The 27,400-nt window shown below is 44.6% G+C and overlaps 1 protein-coding gene across 1 annotated transcript; it reads left to right on the top strand.

The window, feature by feature from the left end:
* The first annotated feature begins 1,211 nt into the window (after window positions 1–1,211).
* Window positions 1,212–26,512, top strand: bcl2l12 (BCL2 like 12). Its single transcript, XM_070848326.1, has 8 exons — window positions 1,212–1,434; window positions 4,624–4,804; window positions 5,633–5,825; window positions 11,392–11,614; window positions 11,919–12,020; window positions 22,324–22,400; window positions 23,046–23,309; window positions 26,445–26,512. Exons 2-8 carry the CDS (start codon window positions 4,626–4,628, stop codon window positions 26,484–26,486), a joined length of 1,080 nt encoding a protein of 359 aa, XP_070704427.1. The 5' UTR covers window positions 1,212–1,434; window positions 4,624–4,625; the 3' UTR covers window positions 26,487–26,512.
* The last annotated feature ends 888 nt before the right edge of the window (window positions 26,513–27,400 follow it).

Here is a 27,400-nt window from a genome sequence, read left to right as displayed (position 1 = left end):
TGGGAGAGATCAACAAACGCAAGAATGGAAGTTGGTAAATCCACACCTGAACTTGTAATTCGATTTGGCAAATACTAACATTAACATATCATACAAATAAAGCTGAATGGTGTTCAAAGAAAACTCCACAAAATCACTGTCTCTCACACTTGATGTCTTTCTCCTTCTCTCTGTCACCATCACGATAACTGCAAAGTGTGAAAATGCAAAGAGAGGAATAAGAGGAACTCAAATACAGAAATCTGTCCAGTGCAATGAACTAATATGCGAGACTCCATCATTCATGTTAAGAATCTGAAAGAGAAAATAGGTTTTTAGGAGCATTTAAAGGAGCATTTAAACGACATTAAGTGTTTTTCACAAAGACTCAAACCAAGAAAGTGATGCTACTAAAGCGTATGGTCTCTGTATATAGTCTGTATGGTCTATCTTTTCTTTTGACAGTCAAGAATCGTGTTTTGTGTTCTCATGAGAAAAATATGAGAACTTTTATCCAATTTCTAATTGCAAATAGCTTAGAATACATTTAATGTAAACTCACTATACAGATAAGAGGTCCACATTCAAATCTGCACTGCTTTATATCTAATATCTGGCTGCAAACCTTCATCATGATAATAAAATTGAAGTCTCTTATTTCTCTTGTGCCTATTTTTTCTGCATCTGGCATCAGGACACTCACACATAAAACTCAAACGCAAAAAGGTGGAAACACACACTGTTGGAGTCACATCTATAAAAGAGTGCATACACGCAAAGTTCTGTTCTGTGCAAGTCAATCAGCGTAAAAACTGCAGTATGTGCGTACAAACTGGATTTCAGCTCCTCAGTCGTAAATGAATGTTAATCCAGTTTGTGTGTAAACAGGCTGATCTGACACTTAATGTAAATATTCATAAGTATTCACATGAGAATAGCTGGTTTCCATTTCTCCAGCTGATGAGGAGAACCGACTGACCACATAAGCCAAGAGGGACCCCTAGTGGAGGGCACTGCAAACTACTGCAGCAAACCCCAAAGTTACAGTCATAGCAACAACAGTGTGTGACTGAACACAGCTGATTGACGTTCCCTTGGTTTCACATGCCTGAGGATATGCTCTTCAAGAAACAAGTGAATGATTTTAAAAGTTTAAAATGCAGCAGATACTGAATGACATTAATGTCATTCCATAAAAGGGAGTGATTCACATTTGGGCTCATACGAATGATACATGATGCCAGTTAGGACATACATTTCTCTTTTTCTTTCTCTTTCTGATGCCTCTGGTATCGATGCCGGAGGGGTTCACTGGATACAGTGACAACAAAAGGTATTCCTATCAGGTGGATGACAGACCTGGGGCAGAGCAGCAGAGCAGCAGCACAGACGCTCCTCCCCGCGGAGCTGCGACAGGAGTGGATCCCGCGGGAAGCTGGACGGAACACCGCTGAGGTACTAAGATAAGTGTCGCGGGAGTTAAGCTCCGTTTACGTCACATAAAAGTTACTGAAATGTTTTGGTGAACTCAATATTAACTCGTGTGGTGAAGGCTGGAAACTTTTCACTCTACAGAGATTCGTTAGAAGCCTCCGTTTACACTTCTACAACTATTAAACACGTTTGTTTGCTTTGTGTCTCCATTAAAAAGGGAAATATGTTCGGCGTCTCGCGGTCACTCGTATTATTATATTATATTATATTATATTATATTAGTAGTTATATGTATGTTTAAAATATAGCGCAGTCATGTTACAGTCTGCAGGTGGCTGGGGGTGTTCAGAGGAGTGTTTCCCTCCCCCCGGCCCCGTCCGGCCGGCCGGTGCGGATTCTTCTGCCCCGGCGCCATCTCTTCCGGTCCGGACCTCTTCTTCATCTTTTTCTTCTTCTTCTTCTTCTACTTCTTCTCCTTCTCTTGCTTCTTCTTCTTCTTTGAGGTGTTCACGGTAGTTTGTTTCATTGGCGTTGCACAGTGCCATCTTCTGGACGTAGTGAGCTCTGTCTGCTGCTCCTGAGGAAGCTCACCAAACATATTTTGCCTTTCGATATATTTCATGCAACTAGCACCCACATGTTCTACAGTTCTGCAGCACTCCACAATGTTCACAAAGAGCGGTTTGATGCTTCCCCGTAATGTAAGATAAGATAAGATAAAGCGTTATTCGTCCTACATTGGGGAAATTTGCAAATTTGCAGCAGCAAAGAACAAGAACGACAGTGCAAAGATAAGTTAAACAACAGGTGCCTGTATAAGTAGAATATAATATAAAATAGAATAAAAAAGCAATGCAGTATATACAAATATAAGAAAGAGATTGCACTGTAGTAGAATGGTCTGCTGTTGTGATTACTGTGTCATAATTATATCTTATATATTATATTTCTGCCTCCTCTCGTATTTCTCACTTTACCCACTCTGCTTCAACTGAAATGTTAATCTCCTCTCTTATCACCTGATCCCAGCTCTGCTGCCATTCCTTATTGATTCTCTTCCATACACTGCCCTCTGAGTTTACTGATACTGATTTAACAGCTTGTTAAGCGTTGCACGCTTGTCAGCTCTGTTGTTACACAGAATGCCTGCTCCTGAGCAGGAACGTGACCTCAGTGCCTTGTTGTATTACTTGTGTGTCGTGTATCGCTATTATTTCGAATAGTAGGTCTTGACAATTACTGGATGTGCCTGACTTCAGACAAGGTCGTTCAATTCTATTCACTTACAGGGAATTGTAATAATTCACAACCAGAAATTCCTTCCCTTCAAACCACACTTCCACCATCCTCCAGTTGATTTCCAAAGCCCAATTCAATTCAATTCAATTCAATTTATTTTGTATAGCCCAATATCACAACAGAGTTGTCTCACAGTGCTTTACAAAGTTCGCTGAAATAAACAAGAAGTGTAAGCGAACAAACAATCTAATAAAGAGTCCAGCAGTCGATGAGGCCAATGGATCAGTCCGAGGCATCACCTGCCCTTTATGACCCTCCTTCTTCGGGAAGGAAAAACTCAAAAAACCCAGTGGGAAAAGAGAAACCTCCGGGAGCACCACAGTGAAGGAGAGATCCAGCTCCCAAGGACGGACAGGCTGTAGCCTTGGACAGACGCACATCCATTGGCTGATGGAGAACCACATCAGCAGGACAAGGACCAGGACCCACAGGAACCCGAGGACCACATCAGCAGAACCAGGACCAGGATCCACAGAATCAACAGGAACCTGAGAGATGAGAAAGCACAGAAAGGCTCCGGGGAAGATAGCAAGTTAGAGGCAGACATTTGGCTGACATGAGACATAATGATGAAGAGGAAGAGGAGGATAGAGAAAAGAGGAGCTCAGTGCACCATAGGAGTCCCCCGGCAGTCTGAGCCTATAGCAGCATAACTAGGGGCTGGTCTAAGGCCTGAGCCAGCCCTTACTCCTACTCGCCAGAACTCTTTAAGGACTCCCCTGTCTAAAAAAGTAGCCCAACACCCTGCTCCCCCATCTTTCATATGTTGCCTAATTGTCGCATATGAAAAGGACATGAAAAATGAAAGTTTAGTTCCAGCCATGGTTTCTGAGCAAAATGTCAGTTTTTCCCTCCTATCTGATTGAAATCCTACCATTTGGCTGTGGCTCTTATTAGTATCATCCAACACATGCTGACTATTGACTTGCACGTGTATAATATAATCATATAAAGATGATGCACAGCTGCTTTAACAGTCATTTGAATCCTCTCAGTTTGAGATTTAACTTCAGATCTTGCATTTGTTAATTCTTCTGTCAATGCCACCAACTTTTTATTTTTTCTCTGCCCACATCTTTCTTTTATCATTCTGCTCCACTTTCATTGCTTTTTGTCCTTTATTTACAGTCCTGCTCCTGAGGCTGCTTTCCTGTCCTGCCATGAACCTCCTCTGCATATGTCACTCTCACCTTCTTATCTGTCACTCTGCACACACACTGTGCAACACTATGTTCACACGCACATTCACACACATCACCACCACACCTAGCACACCCTCACGTTTTTTGCACACACAACCAAATTTCTGGCAATAAAAACACCCGTACTTATACTGTTTGGAACATCCATGGCCAGTTTGATGGCAGTTTCTGCAATGGTTGTTGAGACATTCAAAACCACCAATGTGAACCTTATGGCTGCCATAGTAAATACGAATTTATTCTTAATGACTTGCCTAGTTGAATAAAAGATGAATAACATAAATGGTGGCATTAGAAGAAATGTAAGTGGATCAAAGTGAGGAGAATTCTCTGAGGACCATGAATTTCTCTCTAGGCAGTTGCATCCAAAACCTACCAGAATGACTAAAGTGGTTGAACATATTACTGTTTAACTATTGATATTTTTTGATAATAATTTTGTCTTTAAATGATAGAAGTTATATAATATATAAAAACGGTAATATAAAAAAATATATTATGACTTGATAATTGGAATATTATGACTTTTTTCTTTGTAACATAGTCAAAGTGGTCAGTCAGAAAAAGAACTTTTAGTCTTTTAGTAAAATTTTTTTCTTTGTTTGGATAGAATAAGTGCACAGAACATGACTTGCCCTGTTCTGGATCTCTAAACTGCTGCACCACCATATCTAATGTTTCCGGTAAACTGTCCTTCTATTTATGTTAGAAATGTCAGAGTCTGCAGACCGCTGTTCCTCCATCTCCTCCATCTCCTCCATCTCTCTGGTGGAGATCAAGGCTGAGACTAATCTAGTCCTCCAAGCTTTCCTCCATCGGACCCTTTCCATTCCGCAGAAAGATAGGCCTGGCAGAGTGGGAGGTGCCTACATAGATCACACCAAGCACAGGTAATGTACCTCACCATTCTCGGGTTCTGTCATTGTCTTCTGTTTGCGCTTTTTTGTGCGGCAACAACACAACCCTGGTGTCAGCCATGCACACAGCATGTAACGGCTGAATATTTGTCAGGATTACGTTCAATCTCAGTTGTAAAAGAGGAGAAAAAAGAGAACACCTGTCTACTTCGTCTGTGTATAGGGGGGAGAAGATGAAGAAGCATTGTTGGAATGTACAGCAGGCAAAAAAAAAAAAAAGACCGTTAAGCCATGTAATGATGTGACAGCAAATTACCACTTCCAAGCAATTCCACTCAAAGCAACCAAAAGCTTTCTCAGTATTAAGCTGATCTCAGTTTCATGATTTGCAAGCCAGAACCCTTGGATTATGTGAATACAAGTTTTCCATTTGTTTGGTATTTTCACATCCAGTGGTCGGAGAGTTTCATTCAAATGAGTCAGCATGAAGTGAGATATGAAAATTGATGAAATGATCAGACATGGCTCTGAGAATAAGCTGAACGTACCCAGCATCCAACTGCACTCCGACTCCTTTCATAGCATAGTTTGAAATTGTTTTACCAACCTTTATCCCTGTTATACAGCACAAGTGCAGCAGCTCATTTAGATGTAGTAAAACATGCTTTTTGGTTTTACTTGAATACGTCAACCTTTGGTTCCTTCTTCTCTGTCATCACTCATTTCAAATGTCAATATAGCCCATCTCAAGGTGTCATTTGGTTTATTTTGGCTGACAATGCCAAACAGGAAATTAAATGGAAATCAACTTTATTATGAACATGGGTGCATTGAAATGAAAATCTTGATTTCCTATGCTAGTTCCAACCCACAACCAAAAGCAAAGGATGGGTGGGATTCTCAGGATGATGACAGTTCAGCTGAAGAGAAGAAGACTGGATTCAAGGACCTCATAAAGCAGCTGCCTCTGCGTAACACAACACGCCATTCTGCTAAAGGCCCTAAACCCTCAGTGGACAGGGACAGCAGGGCAAAACTGTCCCACCAAACAGAAGTAAGAAAGTGGAGTATTTTGTTTTGCTTGTTAATTTAAGATGCACAGCAGCGGTTGGTTCACCTGTCTGTCAGTCTCTGTCCAGAGCAACATATTTCTCAGCTACTGATCAGATTTCCATTGTTTCTTGGTATACAAATGGTCTTGGTGAAACCCAAACTATTTTCGATAACACATGAATATCTCTGATGTTTCCAAAATAGACAAAATAATTGTATTAGCGATGCCACACCATCCACTTTGATACAGTCCCTCTCTGTCAGAGCATAAACTGCGTGCCAAAAGAGGCATGCTCTGCAGTCAGTTGTAACATAGGAGTTGATATTGTCTGGTTAGTAAGTTAGGTACTAAGCCAGATAGCTTGGATATCAGTTGTTGCAGGCGAAGGGCAACATGTTTCCAGCTAGCTAGCCAGCATTTTTTGCAATGCCATTGTCTGGTCTGATAATCCTGATCATAACCCAAGGAAGTGCTCAAAGCAAGCTGTTACCTGCAGAGCCATTCCGCATTATATAGTGGCAAAATATGGATAAACCCATGAGTAAATGATTAAAATGGTGGGGTTAATTATTAAATCAGACCCATCAGCCCTAAGACAAATAAATCCTGTTTGACTGAAGGATGCACATTACAATTTTTGAACTGATTCTGATTTACACAAACTTTTTCTTGGCACACTAATTCTTTATCATTCCAAGCTCTATATAATATTCATACAATATCCCTTTACAAACTTAAGATAAGAGAGACTATTTATCCCACACCAGGGAAATTCACTTGTTACAGCAACAGAAGAGACAGAAGGTGCAGAAACAACAACACTTTTAATGTGGTTAATTGGCCACCAAATAGTGGCACGAACTCCCTCTTTTTTGTCTCATTCACCTCCAAACCCATTGGAAAACAGTTATTGATCACTTTTAATGTGGTTAATTGGCCACCAAACAGTTGTCATCAAAAATGGTGGGGGAGAGGGGATTCCAACCCCTGACCCTGGGGTCACGGTCATTTCTGTTTTTCGAGCCGACATCAAACTGCCTCTTTTTTGTCTCATTCACCTCCCAACCCGTTGGAAAACAGTTCCTGGTCACTTTTAACCCTCCCGTTGCCCTTCGTATTCCGTATACACCCAGTGTCCTCGCACTGGTTCAAACTGTCCCACACTCCGAGGAGGATGATGAGGAGTTGGCACACGCAGGGCAGTACAGGAGCGCGCAGCCTCTGCATATGTATTTCTCGCAGCGATGGCAGGCGTTGTGCGTTTTACAGTCCTTCTTGGAGGGGCAGACCTGACACCTCTTCCTCTTACTTGCGGGGATGGGTTTGACAGGGGCTGTGGAAGCAAGGGCCTGGGCCCGAGCCCGGGCCTGGGCCGAAGTGGGAGGCTCCAGCAGGGGGGGCAACGCCGGGACGGGATCTGTCGGAGGAGGAAAGGAAAACGTGTTGTCCTCCTGCTGCCGTCTCTTTGTCCTTTCATCCTCCTCTTCCTCTGTCAGAGCGGGGTTTGCCTCGCGGCGGAGACGTTTCTCCTCCTCTTCTTTCTTCGTACTTACCTCTCGCTGTCGTTGCAGTCGCTACATCCTCTCCTCCTCTTCCAATGTGCTCGGAGAAAAATCAAAAAATAAAAATGTGTCGTCCTCCTGCTGCCGTCTCTTTGTTCTTTCATCCTCCTCTTCCTCCGTGCTTGGAGAAAAATCAAAAATCAAAAAATAAAAACGTGTTGTCCTCCTGCCGCCGTCTCTTTGTCCTTTCATCCTCCTCTTCCTCGGAGTCAGAGCGGGGTTCGCCTCACAGCGGAGACGTTTCTCCTCCTCCTCTTTCTTCGTACTTACCTCTCGCTGTAATTGCAGTCGCTACATCCTCTCCTCCTCCTCTTCCTCCGTGCTCGGAGTAAAATCAAAAATCAAAAAATAAAAACGTGTTGTCCTCTTGCTGCCGTCTCTTTGTCCTTTCATCCTCCTCTTCCTTGGAGTCAGAGCGGGGTTCGCCTCGTGGCAGAGACGTTTGCGGCTGCTGGCCACTTGGTGCTTTCATCCTCCTCCTCTTCTTGCTTCGTACTTACCTCTCGCTGCCGTTGCCTGGTCTCTCTCTCTCTCTCTCTCTCTCTCTCTCTCTCAACAGTATCACCGAGCTGGGTCGAAGAGACCTGGGCACGATGAGGAGGAGGAGGAGGAGGAGGAGGGAAAGAGAGACAGAGAGAACATAGAGAAGAAGAAGTGAAAAGGGAAGGAAAGTGGTCAGAGAGACCCGATGCCGACGAGGAGGAACAGGGGTGTGTGTGAGGGAAGAAAGACAGAGAGGATAAAGAGAAGAAGAACAAGGGAAGGAAAGGGGTCAGAGAGACCCGATGTGGACGAGGAGGAACAGGGATGTGTGTGAGGGAAAGACAGACAGAGAGGACATAGGGAAGAAAAACAAGAGAAGGAAAGGGGTCAGAGAGGGAGGGGGGATTCCAACCCCTGACCCCGGGGTCACGGTCATTTCCGTTTTTTCGAGCCGACGTCAAACTGCCTCTTTTTTGTCTCATTCACCTCCCAACCCGTTGGAAAACAGTTCCTGATCACTTTTAATGTGGTTAATTGGCCACCAAACAGTTGTCATCAAAAACGGTGGGGGAGGGGGGCTTCCAACCCCTGACGGTCATTTCCGTTTTTCGAGCCGACATCAAACTGCCTCTTTTTTGTCTCATTCACCTCCAAACCCATTGGAAAACAGTTATTGATCACTGTGTCAGATGTAGTGCAAAAACAAGGGATATAACAAATATTAAAAAAGATTTAGAAAGATGAGAAATATAAAAGAAGAAAATATGAGAAAGATTGAGATAGAGATTTTGTGCTTTTACATTTAGTGTGACAAACTGTATGTTCGAGAACATTTTAGACTATTCCCACAGTAAATCATGTTTCTCTATATCAGTATTGTATTTCTACCTCATGACGGTATCTGTCTGATATATCTTACTGCAATTTACTGCACCTGTTCCCAGGAGCGCTGGTGCTACTTACCTCTCTCCCGCGCCATCTCCCGGGCCAGCCCTGCACCTCTCTCCGTTGCAGCTGAGCTCAAAACCAGCCACCCCTTCACATACCTCCACTGCCCGACTTAGGCCAGGGACCCACTCCCCCCCCCCACCCCCGAGGGGCGGGAGAGGAAGTTGGCCACAGCCATCTGTGCCCCCGGTCTATGGATCACCATGAACTTAAAAGGCTGAAGAGCCAGATACCACCGGGTGATCCGGGCGTTGGTATCCTTCATGCGGTGGAGCCATTGGAGCGGGGCATGGTCCGAACAGAGGGTGAATGGACGTCCCAGGAGGTAGCGCCGACCGCCCACCGGATGGTGAGGCACTCTTTTTCCACCGTGCTGTACCTGCTCTCTCTCTCCAAGAGCTTCCTACTGAGGTACAGCACGGGGCGGTCGACTCCCCGTACCTGCTGGGACAAAACGGCCCCCAGCCCTCTGTCCGAGGCAACAGTCTGCAACATAAAGGGGAGAGAGATGTTAGGTGTGTGCAGAAGTGGCCCCCCACAGAGAGCCTGTCTCACCCTCTCAAACACCCGCTTGCACCGCTCCGTCCACTGGACCGGCTCTGAGGCACCTTTTCTGGTCAGATCGGTCAGGGGACTGGTGAGGTCCGCGAAGTCCGGTATGAACCGGTGATAGTACCTCGCCAGCCCCAAGAACCGTCTGACCTCTTTTTTGAACTTGGACAGGCTGCAATCGCAGCGGTCTTGTCTAGCTGCGGCCGCACCTGTCCGCCACCCAAGTGGTACCCCAGATACCGTACCTCCCTCCGTCCAACCGCACACTTCTTCAGGTTGGCTGTGAGCCCTGCCTGCCTCAGGGACTCCCGCCGCACATGCTCCGCCCAGGTGTCACTGTGGATGATGACATCATCCAGGTAGGCGGCAGCATATACGGCGTGCGGACGCAGCACCCGGTCCATGAGGCGCCCTGCCAAACAGCAGCTCAAAGGGAGAAAATCCCGTGGAGGCCTGGGGCACCTCCCGCACTGCAAACAACAGAGGGTCTTAGCCATTTGCCCCAGTTCGTCATCGTGAATAAATTTACGGATCATGGACTTTAAGGTCTTATTCATCCGCTCTACCAACCCGTCGGTCTGAGGGTGGTAGACACTAGTACAAACAGACTTAATGCCCAATAATCCGTAAAGCTCTCTCAGTGTTCGTGACATGAACGAGGTGCCCTGGTCAGTGAGGATCTCTTTCGGGATCCCCACTCGGGAGATTATTTGAAACAGTGCCTGCGCCACACTCTTTGCAGAGATGGTGCGCAGCGGCACTGCTTCCGGGTATCGCGTTGCGTAATCCATCAGGACCAACACAAAGCGATAGCCGCGTGCACTCCAGTTAAATGGCTCGATGAGGTCCATGCCAGTGCGCTCAAACGGGACCTCCATCAGTGGTAATGGGCGCAATGGTGCTCTTGGGATGGCTGGTTGGTTAACCAACTGGCATTCAGGGCAGGATGCACACCAGCGACGTACATCGAGATGGCGCTGGTACCAGCCAGGTCCCGCGGAAGGGAGAGCCGAGGGACGGTGCTGCTGGCTGTTGGAGCGATGGTGCTGGCTGGGTCTCCCCGCTGCGCCAGTGGGGCGAAGCTCCTCTTACGGGGAGCGGGGGTGGGTCTTTCCGCCGCCGGAGCTTGGCCATCCCCCTGGTTCCGGGGATGCACGGCCAGGTGATCCTCCGCCAGCGTGATGGCCACCCCCAGATCAGCGGGATGGTGGCAGCGGACCCACGCAGCCGTCCTCGCTGGGAGCCCCTCCACAAACTGCTCCAACGCGATGGTCTCCACCAGCCGCCCCTCTCCGGCGGTCTCTCCCGGCTGCAGCCATCTGGTTGCGGCATCCTGGAGCTGCAGCGCGTACCCGAAGGGCCGATCCCCGTCACCCAGCCGTATTCCCTGGAAGTGGCGCCAGTGGTCCTCCGGCAAACAGCCCGTCTTGTCCAGTATTGCCTTTCTGACGGCGTCATAGAGCCCACGGTCCGCCACCGGCAGGCTGAGCGCCGCAGTCTGGGATTCTCCCGAAAGCAGGGGAAGCAGGCGGACTGCCCACTCAGTCTCTGGCCAACCGCACGCCCCCGCCGTCGCCTCAAACATCCCCAGAAATGTCTGCGGGTCGTCCTGCGCTGGGCTGATTGGTCCTCCTGATGATCCGTCATCTCCGAGCGCTGGGAAGTTGGGCGCCAGTGTAACATGAGATCTCGTTCTCCGTGGACTCCCCAGCACTCACAGACCACCACCAGACGATCCGACTCACAATTCTGTTTATTTTTGTTTTTCTCACACAGTTCACTTAACGCGTTGAAGTTCGGGCCGCCTGCCCCTTAGCACAGGCACGGCTGAATGTCCGGGACTCGTGTTTCCTGGTTGTATGTTTCCCCTCCTCAGGTCCTGGCGTGCCACCGCATAAATAGGGAGAGAGGCAATTTACTGCACCTATTCCCAGGTGCGCTGGTGCTACTTACCTCTCTCCCGCGCCAGCTCAAAACCAGCCACCCCTCCACACTTACATAATAAGACCCTGCTCCCACAGGATGATGTCATATCCCCTTCATCTACATCAGAAGATGACAGTGAGAAGAAACGGCAGAAGAAGCCAAACCAAAAGAAGTTTAGAAAAAGGCTTTCCAAGTTCTTCAAGTTAAAGTCAGACAAAGAGAAGCACAAAGACGTGCACGAATCACCGAATCCTCAGAGGCCTTCCACACTGCTGCTTGACAAAGAACAGGAGGTTTCGCCAACGATTACCTCTCCCAGTAAGCACCACCATTGCACTTTAACACAGCACAAACCAGCTTTAGCTGTAGATGTAGTTCACTTATTTGCTGCTAAGCCTAATGTTCAAATATAAATGCTTGCTTTTTCATTTGTTTGGAAACTAATAATTAATAATTACTCTAATGAAGTTGACTGGCAAACTCTTAGAAAGCTCAAGTGTTATTGCTTGTACATGTGAACACACTTATTGATGTGATTACAGTAGAGAGTGGTAAAAGTTTAGTTAAAATATTAAGGTTTCCATCTAAAGTACTTGTGGTGTTATGGTCCATGTCAATATAGACCACCCTCCTGAGTTCTATGATGAAGTAGCAGAGAAACTGGAAAAGATTGCCCAGAGGTCTGGCAGTATAAAGAGTCCCACAACAGTCAAGCCTTCACCAGGTAATCACATACACACACACACACACACACACAAACCAGCATAATAGAAAGTTTCATGCCTTTGTCATGGTGGGTTGCTAAAGATGAGGTAGAGTTGAGGAATCCCAGAGACTAGTCTGGCGTTGCGGCAGCAGATACTCCAATATCTCTTGCCAAGTGGCAGCAGGTTGAACAGGATGTTTCTGGGGTTGATGTGCACTTTTTATATCATTTGGGCTCTGTGCAGGTACCCGTTCAGCTGCCCCACTGCAGCTCCGCTTATGCAGAGACTCGTGTGTGTCTTTGTCTATTTTTCCCTAAAATCAACCACAAGTTCTTTGGGTTTGTTGACATGAGCAGTAGGTTTTTTTTCTCTGTGCACTTCTCTACAATAATGTTAATTTCTTTGCGACGGGAATGCTCATTTGCTCCATTTCAGGGGTTGCAGTATTAAGTCAGAAAAGTAACCCCAATGTCAGTTGAGATTTGACCCTGAAGCTCTTAAAGATGGCTTTGTTTGTTCTTTCAAATTATTCAAAGCATTTTGCTTCTGTTCATCAGTGTGCTGCAAGTGTCATGATTGTGTCAACAAGAGCAAACAAAATACTTGGAGCAAATCACCAGCAATAACGCTTATGTAAATAAAGTGATCTTATTAAAACAGCAGCATAACTTAACTTGGGTAGTGAGACTGACCGACACATGCTCCAAAACCAGTGAAAAGGCACCAACAGGAAGGCAGTTAAAAAAGTAAACAAATAAAGAAGTAAATGCTTGCTATGGGCTGCACTGTTATACACACAAGTGACATGTGGTCTGTATTTGAATGGTCTGTATTTATATGTATAGTCATTTCGACTACTCAAAAGGCTTTTCATCATTCACCCATTCACACATCATTCATTCAGGAGGAATCTAAGCTGGTGGAGACTATATATATAGACTCATAGGAGCCAGGGTTCTTCCACCGACCTTCTGATTAATGGACGACCCACTCTACCTCTGAGCCACACTATAACATAGTGTTATGTTTTGACCAATGGCCTATGTAAATACTGCCCGATCCAGACTGTGTGCTGCTATTCTATGCCTTTTAGAATTAGTAGCAGTGCAGTGTTGAATTTCATTGCAGCATTGCAAGGTCTGTAGAATAGTCAGGCCAAAGTAGTCAAGGAAGGTGGTAGCAGACAGACTCAGCAGACTTCTTGTATGCAAAAAGAGGTACTTTTATTTTACAGTGCTCAATCATTTAAATTACAAAATTATTTACAAAAAAAAACACTATTTCAAAATTAAACTGTAGCTACTGAAAAGGAAATATTTTCTGTCACAGCACAGCCCTCCTGTCTCAAACCAGCCTCCAGCCCCCCGGCATCCAAGTTCTCACTCCTTAAATAGTGCTTCCAATCCCCCCTGTGCTCACTTCAGCTCCACCATGTGGGGTCATGGGGGCCGTGTGTATTCCGAGTTGCAACTGATCTGCAAATCAAAATAAAGGATCACAGCACATACTACAACCCTCGGAACCTTTATCCAATCCCTCAAAACTAAACAAGCAAAAACAATTTATGTAGTCTAATAACCCATCATTTATCAAAAGGAAACAAATAAAAAAAACCCTCCACATGGTCTGACCCAATGATGTCATGCTGACATCACCTAAACCATAAAATGGGGAAGTGTGTGGCCAGCCTCGTCTTAAACACTCCTCACACATGGTGAGTCAGAACAAACAAAAGGTAGGTATAACAAAGGAATGACCAATTGAACCATAATTAAACCTGCAAATTAATAAAAGGATAACTGAACTAAATGACTGTGTTTTACTGAAGTTCCTCATGCAAGATGTAACCTGACACATACACCCGGGATAGTAAGTGCCTGGCCACACCAGCCTGGTTAATTAAAGCAAAACACACATAGAAAGAAAATAGAAATATCCAGGGACAAGTGGTGAGAACATCAAGAGAAGTGCTCACCCACTTTGTCACACTCCACCCCCCTTAAGAGAGTCACTTCTCAAAGGAACGGGACAGGAAGTCAGCCACAACATTCTTATGTCCTGGTCTGTACTGGATCCTGAAACGAAAAGGCTGCAGGGACAAATACCATCTTGCAATCCTTGCATTGGAATCCTTCATTTTGTTCATCCATTGTAATGCACGATGGTCAGTCTCCAACACAAATTCATCACCCATCAGGTAGTACTTCAGTGTGTCCAGAGACCATTTCACTGCTAAGGCTTCTTTCTCAATGGTAGAATACCTCCTTTCCCTTGGGAAGAGCTTGCGACTTATGTACTGGACTGGCCTTTGGTCTTCTCCCTCGCCCTGCAGTGACACAACTCCAAGTCCCACTCCAGACGCATCTGTCTGCACTGTAAATGGACGGTTGAAATCTGGACACTGCAACACAGGCTCATTACACAAACAGTTTTTCAAGTCCGCAAACGCCGCATCACACTCTGGAGTCCATTTGACCTTTATAGGACTAGATTTACGGGTCAGGTCACTGAGAACAGCTGACCTAGCAGAGAAATTGGGGATGAACCGACGGTACCAGCCGGCCAAACCCAGGAACGATTTTACCTTCCTTTTCGTGGTTGGAGGAGGATAAGCAGCTATGGCTTCAATCTTGTTTACCTGAGGGCGGATGACCCCACCCCCAATGATATAACCAAGGTACTCCACCTCAGTCTTGGCAATGTGACATTTACGTGCATTCATGACAAGTCCAGCTTTAAGGATCCGTTGAAGGACGTCTGACAGGTGTTGAATGTGCTCATCCCAGGTCTCACTGAACACAACAATGTCATCAATGTAGGCTGCTGCATGGCCATCGGCTCCTCTCAGAACCTCATCCACCAACCGCTGAAACGTAGCTGGAGCTCCATGCAGTCCAAATGGCATCGTTCTGAAACGATAAAGTCCACTAGGGACCCTAAATGTTGTCAGATCTTTAGAAGACTCACTCAATGGCACCTGCCAGTACCCTTTACAAAGGTCAAGAGTTGTGAGATATTTGGCTTTTCCTAAGCGCTCAATCAAATCCTCTACTCTTGGCATAGGGTAGGCATCAAAAGCTGAGACTGCATTCAGTTTAGACAAATTAACACAAAATCTCTGTCTAATGTCATCTTTCTTGGGGACAAGTACCACTGGACTACACCACTCACTTCTTGATGGCTCAATGACGCCCATGGCAAGCATGTCCTTCACCTCCTGCTTCAGTGCAGACATCAGCTTAGCTATAACTCTGGAGGTGGTGTCCCTGATGGGTTGCTGGTTGGAACAACGGAGACGTATCTCATGTTGAATGATGTTTGTACAACCCGGCTTGGTACTTAAGAGCTCAGCAGGCATGATGACCTCTAGCTCCTCCTGTTGGTCTGGAAGCAGATGACTCAGCTCCGGGAATGACTGCTCTTCAACTCCAGCCGGAAAGAACAGCTCCTGTGGTTCCTCTTCCCCAACCACAGTGCGAGCCCACAGTTGTGTTGATGATGCAGGTTTATCCAGCCATTCTTTAAGCAAGTTTACATGGAAAACCTGGTGCTTTTTGTGACGATCTGGCATGTTAAGTTCATAAGTGACCGGGCCTAATTTCCTGTTGATCACATAGGGCCCCTGCCACTTAGCTAAGAGACCGCTCTCTGATGTTGGGAGAAGAAGCAGAACTTTCTGTCCCTCTTGGAAAGTCCTTTGGCGAGACACTTTGTCATAATTCTGCTTTTGATGCTCCTGAGCACTGATCAGATTATCATTTGCCAGATCCTGGAACTGCTCAAGCTTGTCTCTCATCTTTAATACATACGACAGCACTTTACACCTTTTTTCAGGTTTTGGTCCTACCCAGGCCTCTTTCAGCACATCCAGTGGACCCCGTACTGCATGACCATACAGAAGCTGGAATGGAGAGAAGCCTTTTGAGGCTTGTGGCACCTCTCTGTACGCAAAAAGTAGAAATGGTAACCACTGGTCCCAGTCAGCCCCTGAGTCTTCCACAAACTTCCTCAGCATGGATTTCAGGGTTTTGTTGAAGCATTCAACGAGACCGTCTGTCTGTGGGTGGTAGGGACTTGTCTTGACCCCTCTGATCCCCAGCATTTTGTACACTTCCCTCAGGAGGTTAGATGTAAAATTGGACCCCCGATCAGTGATTATTTCTTTGGGAATCCCAACCCTCGAGAACATTTGTACAAAGCAGTTAACAATCTGGCGGGCCTTGACCTTTCTTAGAGGAAATGCTTCAGGATACCTTGTAGCATAATCACAGACTACTAAAATATACCTGTGCCCTGCACTACTCCTCTCTAGTGGGCCTACAATGTCTATGGCAATGCGGGAAAAGGGGATGTCTATTACCGGCATTGTAATGAGTGGAGCCCTGTCACTTTTCTTTCCTGGTGCTGTTAACTGGCACTGTGGACATGATTTGCAAAATGTAACTGTGTCAGCAAATTGCTGCGGCCAATAAAAGCGAGTTAACATTCTGGAGAAGGTTTTGAGTTGTCCTAAATGACCTGCCCAAGGTACAGAATGAGCTAGCTGCAAGACTAATGGCCTTAAACTTTTTGGCACCACCAACTGGTCTCCCACCTTACTGCGACGATACAGGTGCTCACCCTTTAGGAGAAATATCTCCCTGACTTCCTCTGTAACCTCGGTTGAGCTAGGAACACACTTTGCTAATAAAGGTGCTAGAGATGGATCCTGCCTTTGAAGCTGAACTATGTCGCTTGGTACCACCATTAGGTCAACATTGTCTGGTTCTGGCACTGACTCAACAATCCTTGTCCCTCTCGCTTTATCCTGTCTCCTCTGTACTCTGCTCTTCTTTGCACCAAACTGTCTAGATCCCTCAACCTCAGGAACTTCACTGCTTGCAAATGGCAATTCATTCCAACCTAAACCTGGCTCTGATTGGTGCTCACTGTGTCTAGACCTGGTGACTGCCATCATGCCCTCGCATGGAACACAGGGATCATTTTCCTCCCTCTTTGATAGTAAATCACCAAGGATGGGAAGATCCCAGCCTAATACCACTTGGTAAGGAAGTTTATTCATTACTCCCACTGACAGTAAGTACTGCTGGCCCTCAACTTGGATATTAACATTAGCAAGTGGATAGTCAACCTTATCACCGTGAACACACCAAACTTTAACTTTACCACTGCACATAAAATCTCTGGGAAGACAATCCTGCCTGACAAGGGTGCGACTACTACCTGAATCTAACAGAGCAACACAGGGCTTATCTCCAATAAAGACACAAGTAGTGCGCTCACGGTCACTAGGGGATGCTAAAACCTCCCCACCATCTTTCCCATGATTCCCAGCATGTGGTGAGCAGCACATGTAAGTTTTGCTAACTGGCTGTAGTGGACAATCTGCCCTAAAGTGACCAGGTTTACCACAAGAGTGACACACTAGGGGGCCTCTGTGCTTAAATTCCCTGACTCGACTGTTTGTACTGGTTGTACTGAACTGGTTTACATTTCTGAATCTCTGCCCATTCCCTCCCACTGTCTTACTCACTGATGAAGGGACTGGAGTTGTTATAAAACCTTTTAGTGGGCGACGGGCAGCAAGAAATGCTTCGGCCATCTCTGCTGCTTGTTTTGAAGAGTCTGGGTCTCTTTCCTTTATCCATGTACGAAGATCAGGATTAAGGACTCTCAGGAACTGCTCCATCACAATAGCATCTCCAATTTGCTCCTTTGTTTTTTCTTTCGGGACCATCCACGTGTCATATAGGTCTTTCAGGCGTGTCTGCAACTCTTTGGGGGTCTCATCTTCCTCTCTTGTAGTGGAGCGAAACCTCAATCTGTAAGTCTCTGGGCTTATTTCATATTTTTCAAGAATTACCTTCTTCACCATTACATATTCCATAGTCTCATCAAAGTCCATAGCTACATATGCAGCACGTGCTTTACCATTGAGTAATGGGGCCAGATGAAGTGCCCACTCCTCCCTTGGCCATTGGCATGCTGTGGCAATTCTCTCAAAAGTTGTTAAATAATGTTCAATGTCTTCCTCCTCACGAAATGGCTGCATTTTGGGGCCTTTCCACCCGGTGACCCGCACTGGATTGCCTCCCAAGAGTCCTGTCCCTGCCGAACAGGATGGACCGCAGGCTGCTCTGCAGTCGACTGAAGAGTTCCAGGTTCAGCTGCTGCACCTTCCATCAGCCTCTGAAGTTCCTGGCGTTCTGATTGTACCTCTAGCTGGAGCTGGGAGAATTGATGTTGAATTCTTCTCCAGCGGTCTTCCTGCCATTCCCTGTCGTGCTCCCATTTTATGTCCCGATCAGATTGTTGCTGCATCAGGCTCTTTAACAGGTTTGAAAGTTCACTTATGTCATGTGGCTCAGTAGATTGCTCACAGAATGCCCCTTGTGGTTGTATATCCTCTGGAACCTGGTCTTTTGCATTGTCCATCGTCAATTGATGCTTCTTTAATCTCAAAGATTTCTGCATTGCTGTTTCCTACTGGCCTGGAACCACCACTGCCACCATTTGTAGAATAGTCAGGCCAAAGTAGTCAAGGAAGGTGGTAGCAGACAGACTCAGCAGACTTCTTGTATGCAAAAAGAGGTACTTTTATTTTACAGTGCTCAATCATTTAAATTACAAAATTATTTACAAAAAAAAACACTATTTCAAAATTAAACTGTAGCTACTGAAAAGGAAATATTTTCTGTCACAGCACAGCCCTCCTGTCTCAAACCAGCCTCCAGCCCCCCGGCATCCAAGTTCTCACTCCTTAAATAGTGCTTCCAATCCCCCCTGTGCTCACTTCAGCTCCACCATGTGGGGTCATGGGGGCCGCGTGTATTCCGAGTTGCAACTGATCTGCAAATCAAAATAAAGGATCACAGCACATACTACAACCCTCGGAACCTTTATCCAATCCCTCAAAACTAAACAAGCAAAAACAATTTATGTAGTCTAATAACCCATCATTTATCAAAAGGAAACAAATAAAAAACCCCTCCACATGGTCTGACCCAATGATGTCATGCTGACATCACCTAAACCATAAAATGGGGAAGTGTGTGGCCAGCCTCGTCTTAAACACTCCTCACACATGGTGAGTCAGAACAAACAAAAGGTAGGTATAACAAAGGAATGACCAATTGAACCATAATTAAACCTGCAAATTAATAAAAGGATAACTGAACTAAATGACTGTGTTTTACTGAAGTTCCTCATGCAAGATGTAACCTGACACATACACCCGGGATAGTAAGTGCCTGGCCACACCAGCCTGGTTAATTAAAGCAAAACACACATAGAAAGAAAATAGAAATATCCAGGGACAAGTGGTGAGAACATCAAGAGAAGTGCTCACCCACTTTGTCACAAGGTCATTAGAAGTGATTTTGTGACAATGATGACCTTGATGATATTCACTTAATTTGGGCACCCATGGGCATGAACTTAAACTGGTGCCCATGCCAAAATAAAGGGACACGTTAACAGAAAGCTTTTTAATCCAGGGAACAGAAGGGAACCTTGTATCCTGAGAACGTTGTGCGTGAGATATAAGGTACAATAAGATAAGACAGCTATGCAGGGCGAGCTGGATTTACAATTTAAGTCAAGAAAAGCAGCTTTAAAAGCCTGATCTGACATGAACTGGGAGCCAGTGAAGTGAAATGGGAGCCAGTTAAGTGGAGTGGGGGCCAGTGAAGTGGAGTAGGAGCCAGTGAAGTGAAGTAGGAGCCAGTGAAGTGGAGTGGGAGCCAGTGATGTGAAATGAATGGCTGCAGTTTGTGCCACTATGCAGCATCAAAACAACGATATGATTTCCTGGAGGAAGTCCATTTGTTGAACTATCGTTGTCACTGACTGGCTCAGCTCTTTCAGAGCAATCACACCAGTGATATGACTAGCTGAGAAAACATTTATTAATCACCACACCCTCCATCTATATTCCACTGCTGGTAGAGCAAGGCAGCACTCATGTAATGACTGCATTATACAGTGTTGTCAAATAGAAACTGGATTAATTAAATTAGTTAATTTTGTCATCTTACCTAAGAATGAAAATGACTAAATTCTACCTTTTGCTTAACGATCATTGTGATGGAGGATGCGGAAGATGATTGCCACTGAAATACATTTCCAGAGTTGTAGAATTCTGCGTCATAGTAGTTTAACACTAGAACGGCTGTGAGGTCATTTTGACCTCGCACAACTGCAGGCTTTATAATTGCAAATTAGAAGTCTGTTACTGGAATATTTGCTTCTTTTTTCAAAATAGCATGTAAAAATGGATGAAATAACATGACATCAGAATTTTATGAATTTCAGCATGTTGTAGAAGACGGCGACTGGCCATCTGCAGGTGGTGGCTCTTGTGGAGTATTGTCTGGCCATTTGGTCCAAGACATCCACTCCCACCTTGCTCTTGTTATAATAGTGCACTGGTGTCTAGCTTTTTCTTCTGGCTGTCACTTTCCACGTTCACCGTCTGGTGCATTATGCTGAGGATGCACACATTTTTGTTCACCTTGCCCTGGTATATTGTGAGCGTTGCCTTGTCACTCCTCACCACTTTGATGTCATGCAGTTGTGCTCTCTGATGCACAGAAGGAGGGAGTGAACACCTGTTTCTGTTCACAGTGCCTACCTGGTGTTCCTTACTAGGAGTTTGTGAGCCAGGGGGGAGCGATGTAAAAAAGTTGTCTGTAGTGATGTTTCTCCCCTCACCTAGGTAAGGCTGCATCAGGTTCATCACCACACTCCCTCCTAAGCTCAGAGTTGGTGGCTGGGCATGATGTTCATCCTTCCCCAGATATGGATAGCCATTGACCATATATTTGTTTTCAACTTCTACTGCAGGTCGTTTGTTCTTGCTTTTTTTTTTTTTTAAACTAAAATAACTTAATTAAAATAATCTAACAAAGCTTCACTCTCCAGCAACAAAGTGAGCACAGCCACAGCCAGTGTTTGCTGAAAGAGGTGCCATTAATACAGGTAACAAGTGGAGGACAGAGGAGCCTCTTAAAGAAGAAGTTACAGGTCTGCGAGAGCCAGAAATCTTGCTTGTTTGTAGATGACCAAATACTTATTTTACCGAGGAATTTACCAATTAATTCATTAAAAATCCTACAATGTGATTTCCTGGATTCTTTCATAAATTCACTAAAATACAGGAAAGCAGTCTCTGAAATCAATAATTATGTTTGTTTTGTTCAGAGTATTTATTACCATGGTCTCCAAGTTTAGGTTATGATGTCTGGATTGGCAAGTATGCTGATCAAGCATACATATTCATCATTGACCATAACTACTGATTTGGGATTTCATCTATAAATGCTTTAAAATTGTTGTTTTTGGCTGCTGAACATTTTAAACAAAATTCCGAGGGTTTTAGGAGTGATGATCCCCACCCTTGTGCAGGGGTATGCTCATAGAATGCACTGACTGACACTCGCGACAACTTAGAGGGTTTAGTGGAAGCCATTTGTAAAAACTGTAACAGACATAAAAGTCCAGTATATACAGTATATAAAACTTAACTCAATAAAGATTTCAGTGAGGACAAGTAAATGAAAGCAAACTACAAAACAATACCACTAAATGCAAGGTCTAAACTGTAAAACATAAAAAATCATTGTAAACTTCCATAGAAATGAACATGAAAACTAGAACTCAGAGGACACAGACCTCCTCCACGGCTAATAGTTTGTATCTATGATATGCACATCTACTCGTGAGCTAAAAATCCTCCATCTCACATGCTCCACCTATCCACAAAGTTTCATGAAAATCGGGCCAGTAGTTTTCTGTCTCGACAAGCAGACAATCACGCATGCTTCTAACAAATGGCTGCTCCGCTAATAGGAAGCAGTGTATTTCAACTGAATGACTACTGGGGCCAATACACTCCAACCATCTACCTGGTTTGCATCTCATCTTCTCACTGGCACCTATAGCCATAAGCTGACAACAATGAGCAGCTTTCTAAATGGTATATGGACTACACTAGTGCCCTTCTAGCCACTTCAAAGTGTGTTTACACTTCATCCACCCATTCACACACATTCATACACTGACGGGAGGATGTCAACCCTGCCATCAGGAGAAAACTAACCATTCACACACCAAAGCTATGTTTCAGGAGGAATTTGGGGTTCAGTGTTCTGCCCAAAGACACTTTGACATGCGGACTGGAGGAGCCAGGGATCGAACGACAGATCTTCTGACCCGCTCTGAGCTGCAGCGTCCACAGATGTCCACTCTGAAGCTAACCTAAAAGAGTGAAAAGTAGACACAAACTAAGAGCTGTTTGAACTTGTTGCTTCTTTCTTTTAGCAGTGTGCGAGCAAGAGGCAGTGGTGCAGCAGCTTGTTCAAGTGCTTTGTTTGGAGGGAGATGCTATCAACACTAAGGTAGGTAGTGCTTCATCATAAGTTGTGTAAATGTCAAGCAGGAACCAAGTCAGGGAGGGGTGGGATGCCCTTATGTATGCTGGCTGTAGGGGGTTTACTACCTGCAACTCTACCAAACATCAGGCCATGCAAAGGAGCTACAGGCCAGACAAGATGCTCCTCTTCAGCTCTGTTCTTCCTCTTCAGTTCTGTTCTTCCCCTCCAGCCTCATGGCACAAACCACTACTGCAGCAGCTGTTGCTCCCTACTCCACTGTCTCTCTCACTAGCAATGCTTTTATTTTCTTGCTCTGCTCACATGGATTGCTTGTCAGGCATGCTTCATTCCACAGGTGTGGCTCATCTTTATAGCTCATCTACATAACGCTTGCACAAAACTAAATACATGCAAAGACAAAAGAAAATATGCTCGCTATAAATCATAATCATATATGGGAAACAAAACAAACAGGCCACAGCCTCACATAAAGCTCCATTATTCATTCTTAATTATTGGCAGAAATATTTAATCATGAATTAATACAATTATGGCAATACTTTACATATAATGAAAACAAAGTAATAATAGACACAAAGACAGTTGAATATATAATAATGTTTACTGTATTGTCTAAGCTCATGTATGTGCACATTTTTTATTTTCCAGATCCAGTCAAACCCCTTTCTACGCTCCAGACTGGACCGTCTTTCCTATGCATCATTTGCTAAGCTTTTGGACACTTACAGCAGCAGCCAGCTGCCTGAGGCCCCGGCCCTGCCGCCAGCAGCTAGTCCAACGCTGCAGCGCATGGCTGTCACCATGGAGGTGTCACGTCGGATAGCGACAGCCACAGGAGCTCAGCGCATGCAAGGCTATGCAGAGTGCTATATGGAGACCTTTGCCCCCTGGGTCAAGAGCCATGGAGGATGGGTGAGTGATTTGATAGTAACGTTTCAAACTTTTATCGCTCATGAACACAAGCTAAACGTTTCTGTGAATTGCGATTGTGATTCTTCAAACTTGAACTATCATGAAATATATGATTTTTCCACATTTGAAACGCTGCTGTTGGTCAACCTTGGTGTGATTCTCACTTTGTACTTTGGTAAATAAATAAATATATAGCCTATATACAGTATATTTGAGGGCACAAGGCTAAGATTTCAAGGTCTCTGAAAGAGTGTGCAGTATACCTATATACAGTGGGGCAAAAAAGTATTTAGTCAGCCACCAATTGTGCAACTTGCACAATTGGTGGCTGACTTAAAAAGGAGAGGCCTGTAATTTTCATCATAGGTATACCTCAACTATGAGAGACAAAATGAGAAAAAAAATCCAGAAAATCACATTGTCTGATTTTTAAAGAATTTATTTGCAAATTATGGTGGAAAATAAGTATTTGGTTCATCTCAATACTTTGTTATATGCCCTTTGTTGGCAATGACAGAGGTCAAATGTTTTCTGTAAGTCTTCACAAGGTTTTCACACACTGTTGCTGGTATTTTGGCCCATTCCTTCATGCAGATCTCCTCTAGAGCAGTGATGTTTTGGGGTTGTCGCTGGGCAACACAGACTTTCAACTCCCTCCAAAGATTTTCTATGGGGTTGAGATCTGGAGACTGGCTAGGCCACTCCAGGACCTTGAAATGCTTCTTACGAAGCCACTCCTTCGTTGCCCGGGCGGTGTGTATGGGATCATTGTCATGCTGAAAGACCCAGCCACGTTTCATGTTCAATGCCCTTGCTGATGGAAGGAGGTTTTCACTCAAAATCTCACGATACATGGCCCCATTCATTCTTTCCTTTACACGGATCAGTCGTCCTGGTCCCTTTGCAGAAAAACAGCCCCAAAGCATGATGTTTCCACCCCCATGCTTCACAGTAGGTATGGTGTTCTTTGGATGCAACTCAGCATTCTTTCTCCTCCAAACACGACAAGTTGAGTTTTTACCAAAAAGTTCTATTTTGGTTTCATCTGACCATATGACATTCTCCCAATCCTCTTCTGGATCATCCAAATGCTCTCTAGCAAACTTCAGACGGGCCTGGACATGTACTGGCTTAAGCAGGGGGACACGTCTGGCACTGCAGGATTTGAGTCCCTGGCGGCGTAGTGTGTTACTGATGGTAGCCTTTGTTACTTTGGTCCCAGCTCTCTGCAGATCATTTACTAGGCCCCCCTGTGTGGTTCTGGGATTTTTGCTCACCGTTCTTGTGATCATTTTGACCCCACGGGGTGAGATCTTGCGTGGAGCCCCAGATCGAGGGAGATTATCAGTGGTCTTGTATGTCTTCCATTTTCTAATAATTGCTCCCACAGTTGATTTCTTCACACCAAGCTGCTTACCTATTGCAGATTCAGTCTTCCCAGCCTGGTGCAGGCCTTCGACAGCTCTTTGGTCTTGGCCATAGTGGAGTTTGGAGTGTGACTGTTTGAGGTTGTGGACAGGTGTCTTTTATACTGATAACGAGTTCAAACAGGTGCCATTAATACAGGTAACGAGTGGAGGACAGAGGAGCCTCTTAAAGAAGAAGTTACAGGTCTGTGAGAGCCAGAAATCTTGCTTGTTTGTAGGTGACCAAATACTTATTTTACAGAGGAATTTACCAATTAATTCATTAAAAATCCTACAATGTGATTTCCTGGATTCTTTCCCCCCATTCTGTCTCTCATAGTTGAAGTGTACCTATGATGAAAATTACAGGCCTCTCTCATCTTTTTAAGTGGGAGAACTTGCACAATTGGTGGCTGACCAAATACTTTTTTGCCCCACTGTAAATACATCTATTATTTTTTTCTATTAATTTGTTTTTGATGTCTTCAATAGAATGTCTTCAATGGAATTATGTAGTAACATAAAAGAGAATATGTTTTATATTTTAGATTCTTCAAAGTAGCCAATTTTTTGCTTCGATGACAGCTTTGCACACTCTGCATTCTCTCAGTCAGCTGCATGAGGTAGTGACCTGGATGGTTTTCAACAGTCTTGAAGGAGTTCCCAGAGGTGCTGAGCACTTGTTGGCTGCTTTTCCGTCACTCTGCAGTCCAACTCTTCCCAAATCATCTCAATTGGGTTTAAGTCAGTTGACTGTGGGGACCAGGTCATGTGACGCCTCACTCTCCTTCTTGGTCAGATAGCCCCTACTTAGCCTGGAGGTGTTTGGGGTCCCACAAACCAGATGGGATGGCATGTCACTGCAGAATGCTGTGGTAGCCATGCTTGTTAAGTGTGCCCCCATCACACCTCCTCCTCCATGCTTCACAGTGGGACCCACACATGTAGAAACCATCAGCTCACCTTTCCTGCATCTCACAATGACATGACTGGTGCAAACAAAAATCTCAAATATTGACTCATCAGACCAAAAGTATAGATTTGTAAATTTCCCCGCCGTGGGACTAATATATAGGAATATCTTATCTTGTTGTTCCTTGGCCGAAGCAATTCTCTTCTTGTTGCTCCTCCTCAGTAGTGGCTTCTTTGCAACAATTTAATCACAAAGGTCTGATTCACAGTCTCCTCCTGTTGAGATGCCTCTGCTACTTGAACTGTGAAACATTTATGTGGCTCTAATCTGAGGGGCTGTTAATTTGTGGTTCCTGAGGCCACTCTAATGACTCACTCTAGGTAACTCTAATGAATTTATCCTCTTCAGCAGACGCAGGTCTTTCTTTCCTGAGACGGTCCTCATGAGAGCCAGTTATCATAGCGTTTGCTGTTTTTCTCGACTGCACTTTATGATACATTCAAAGATCATGAAATTTTCTGGATTAACTGACCTTCATGTCCTAAAGTGATTATGGACTATTGTGTGACTACCTCATGAAGCAAAGCTGTCATCAAAGCAAAAGTTGGCTACTTGAAGAATCTAAAATATAAAATATAGACTGGTTTGTTTAACACTTTTTTGTTTACTACATAATTCCATATGTGTTCCTTCGAAAAAAGCCAAGAGTGTGATCTCATGTGTGAGTGTGAGCCCTATGTGGGCCATGTTAAAAGTAGTTTAGCTTTAATTTCGCTCTGTTTATACTTATCATCCAATCTTTTATCTAATCTTCAGGAAAAAGTGGTAGATTTGGAGGACCCTGTAGAGTACGACTGAGTTGCCCACCAGTCTTCTTGTTCCAACTAATCACTGGTCAACACTGAGCTCCTGTTCACTACATCAAATTGAAGAGAGGGCTTTCCCACATAGTCTCATCTGGACTATGACAGGATTCCAAAAGCCTCTTTGAAGGTGTAGATGGTCAAGCTCTAACATATGATGGAGTCACCAGCAGCAGCTTCACTGTGAGGGCGTACTGTTCACAGAGGTTCAGTCTCACCTCCAGGCACCTGAATCTCTCACTTGGAGTTGCTCATGCCATGGCAAAAACATGATCCCATGGCAGCTTCCCACACAGACACTATCATTCTTATTTTTTATTGTTGGTGTTGCCAAATTCACTGACAGCATTTTGATAGACTTTTGGTAAACTGAATCTAAGGTATTGATGTTTTCTGTTGATGTTTTCTATTGTTAAAATCAGTCATGGTTGAAAATAACTGAAGCCAAACAATGTTAAGAAAAAATTTATTTTAAATGGTTGGCTGCTGATTATCATGTTTATACAATATATATGTGAGGGATAATGTACTGCGAGCAGGTCATTATTCCATAAGCCCAACAGGGTGTTTCAGGAGTCTTGAATCATCCTGAAGGGGTTTGTTTTGCAATAATGAATGCATTATTATGTACATTATCCCACTTATTACACAGCTTCATACTAAAAAGTCAACAATTCGACACATACTACTGGCTTAAAAACGATTTTATTGATTTAAAAATGATTTTATTGCATCCACTATCAGAATTGCGTCCATAGCAAAGGTCTGTTATACATGGCAATGGTCTGCTCTGAAGAAATAACAGACCGTAGAATGCTGTAATTAACCAATCAGAATCAATTATTCAACAAAGCCGTGTAATAAATATAGATATTATACTTGAAGCACTAGCCAGATACAGTTTGCACA

Source organism: Pempheris klunzingeri, chromosome 17 (genome assembly GCF_042242105.1).
Source record: "Pempheris klunzingeri isolate RE-2024b chromosome 17, fPemKlu1.hap1, whole genome shotgun sequence".
Classification (NCBI taxonomy): Eukaryota; Metazoa; Chordata; class Actinopteri; order Acropomatiformes; family Pempheridae; genus Pempheris; species Pempheris klunzingeri.
This window is presented reverse-complemented; position numbering and strand designations above follow the sequence as displayed.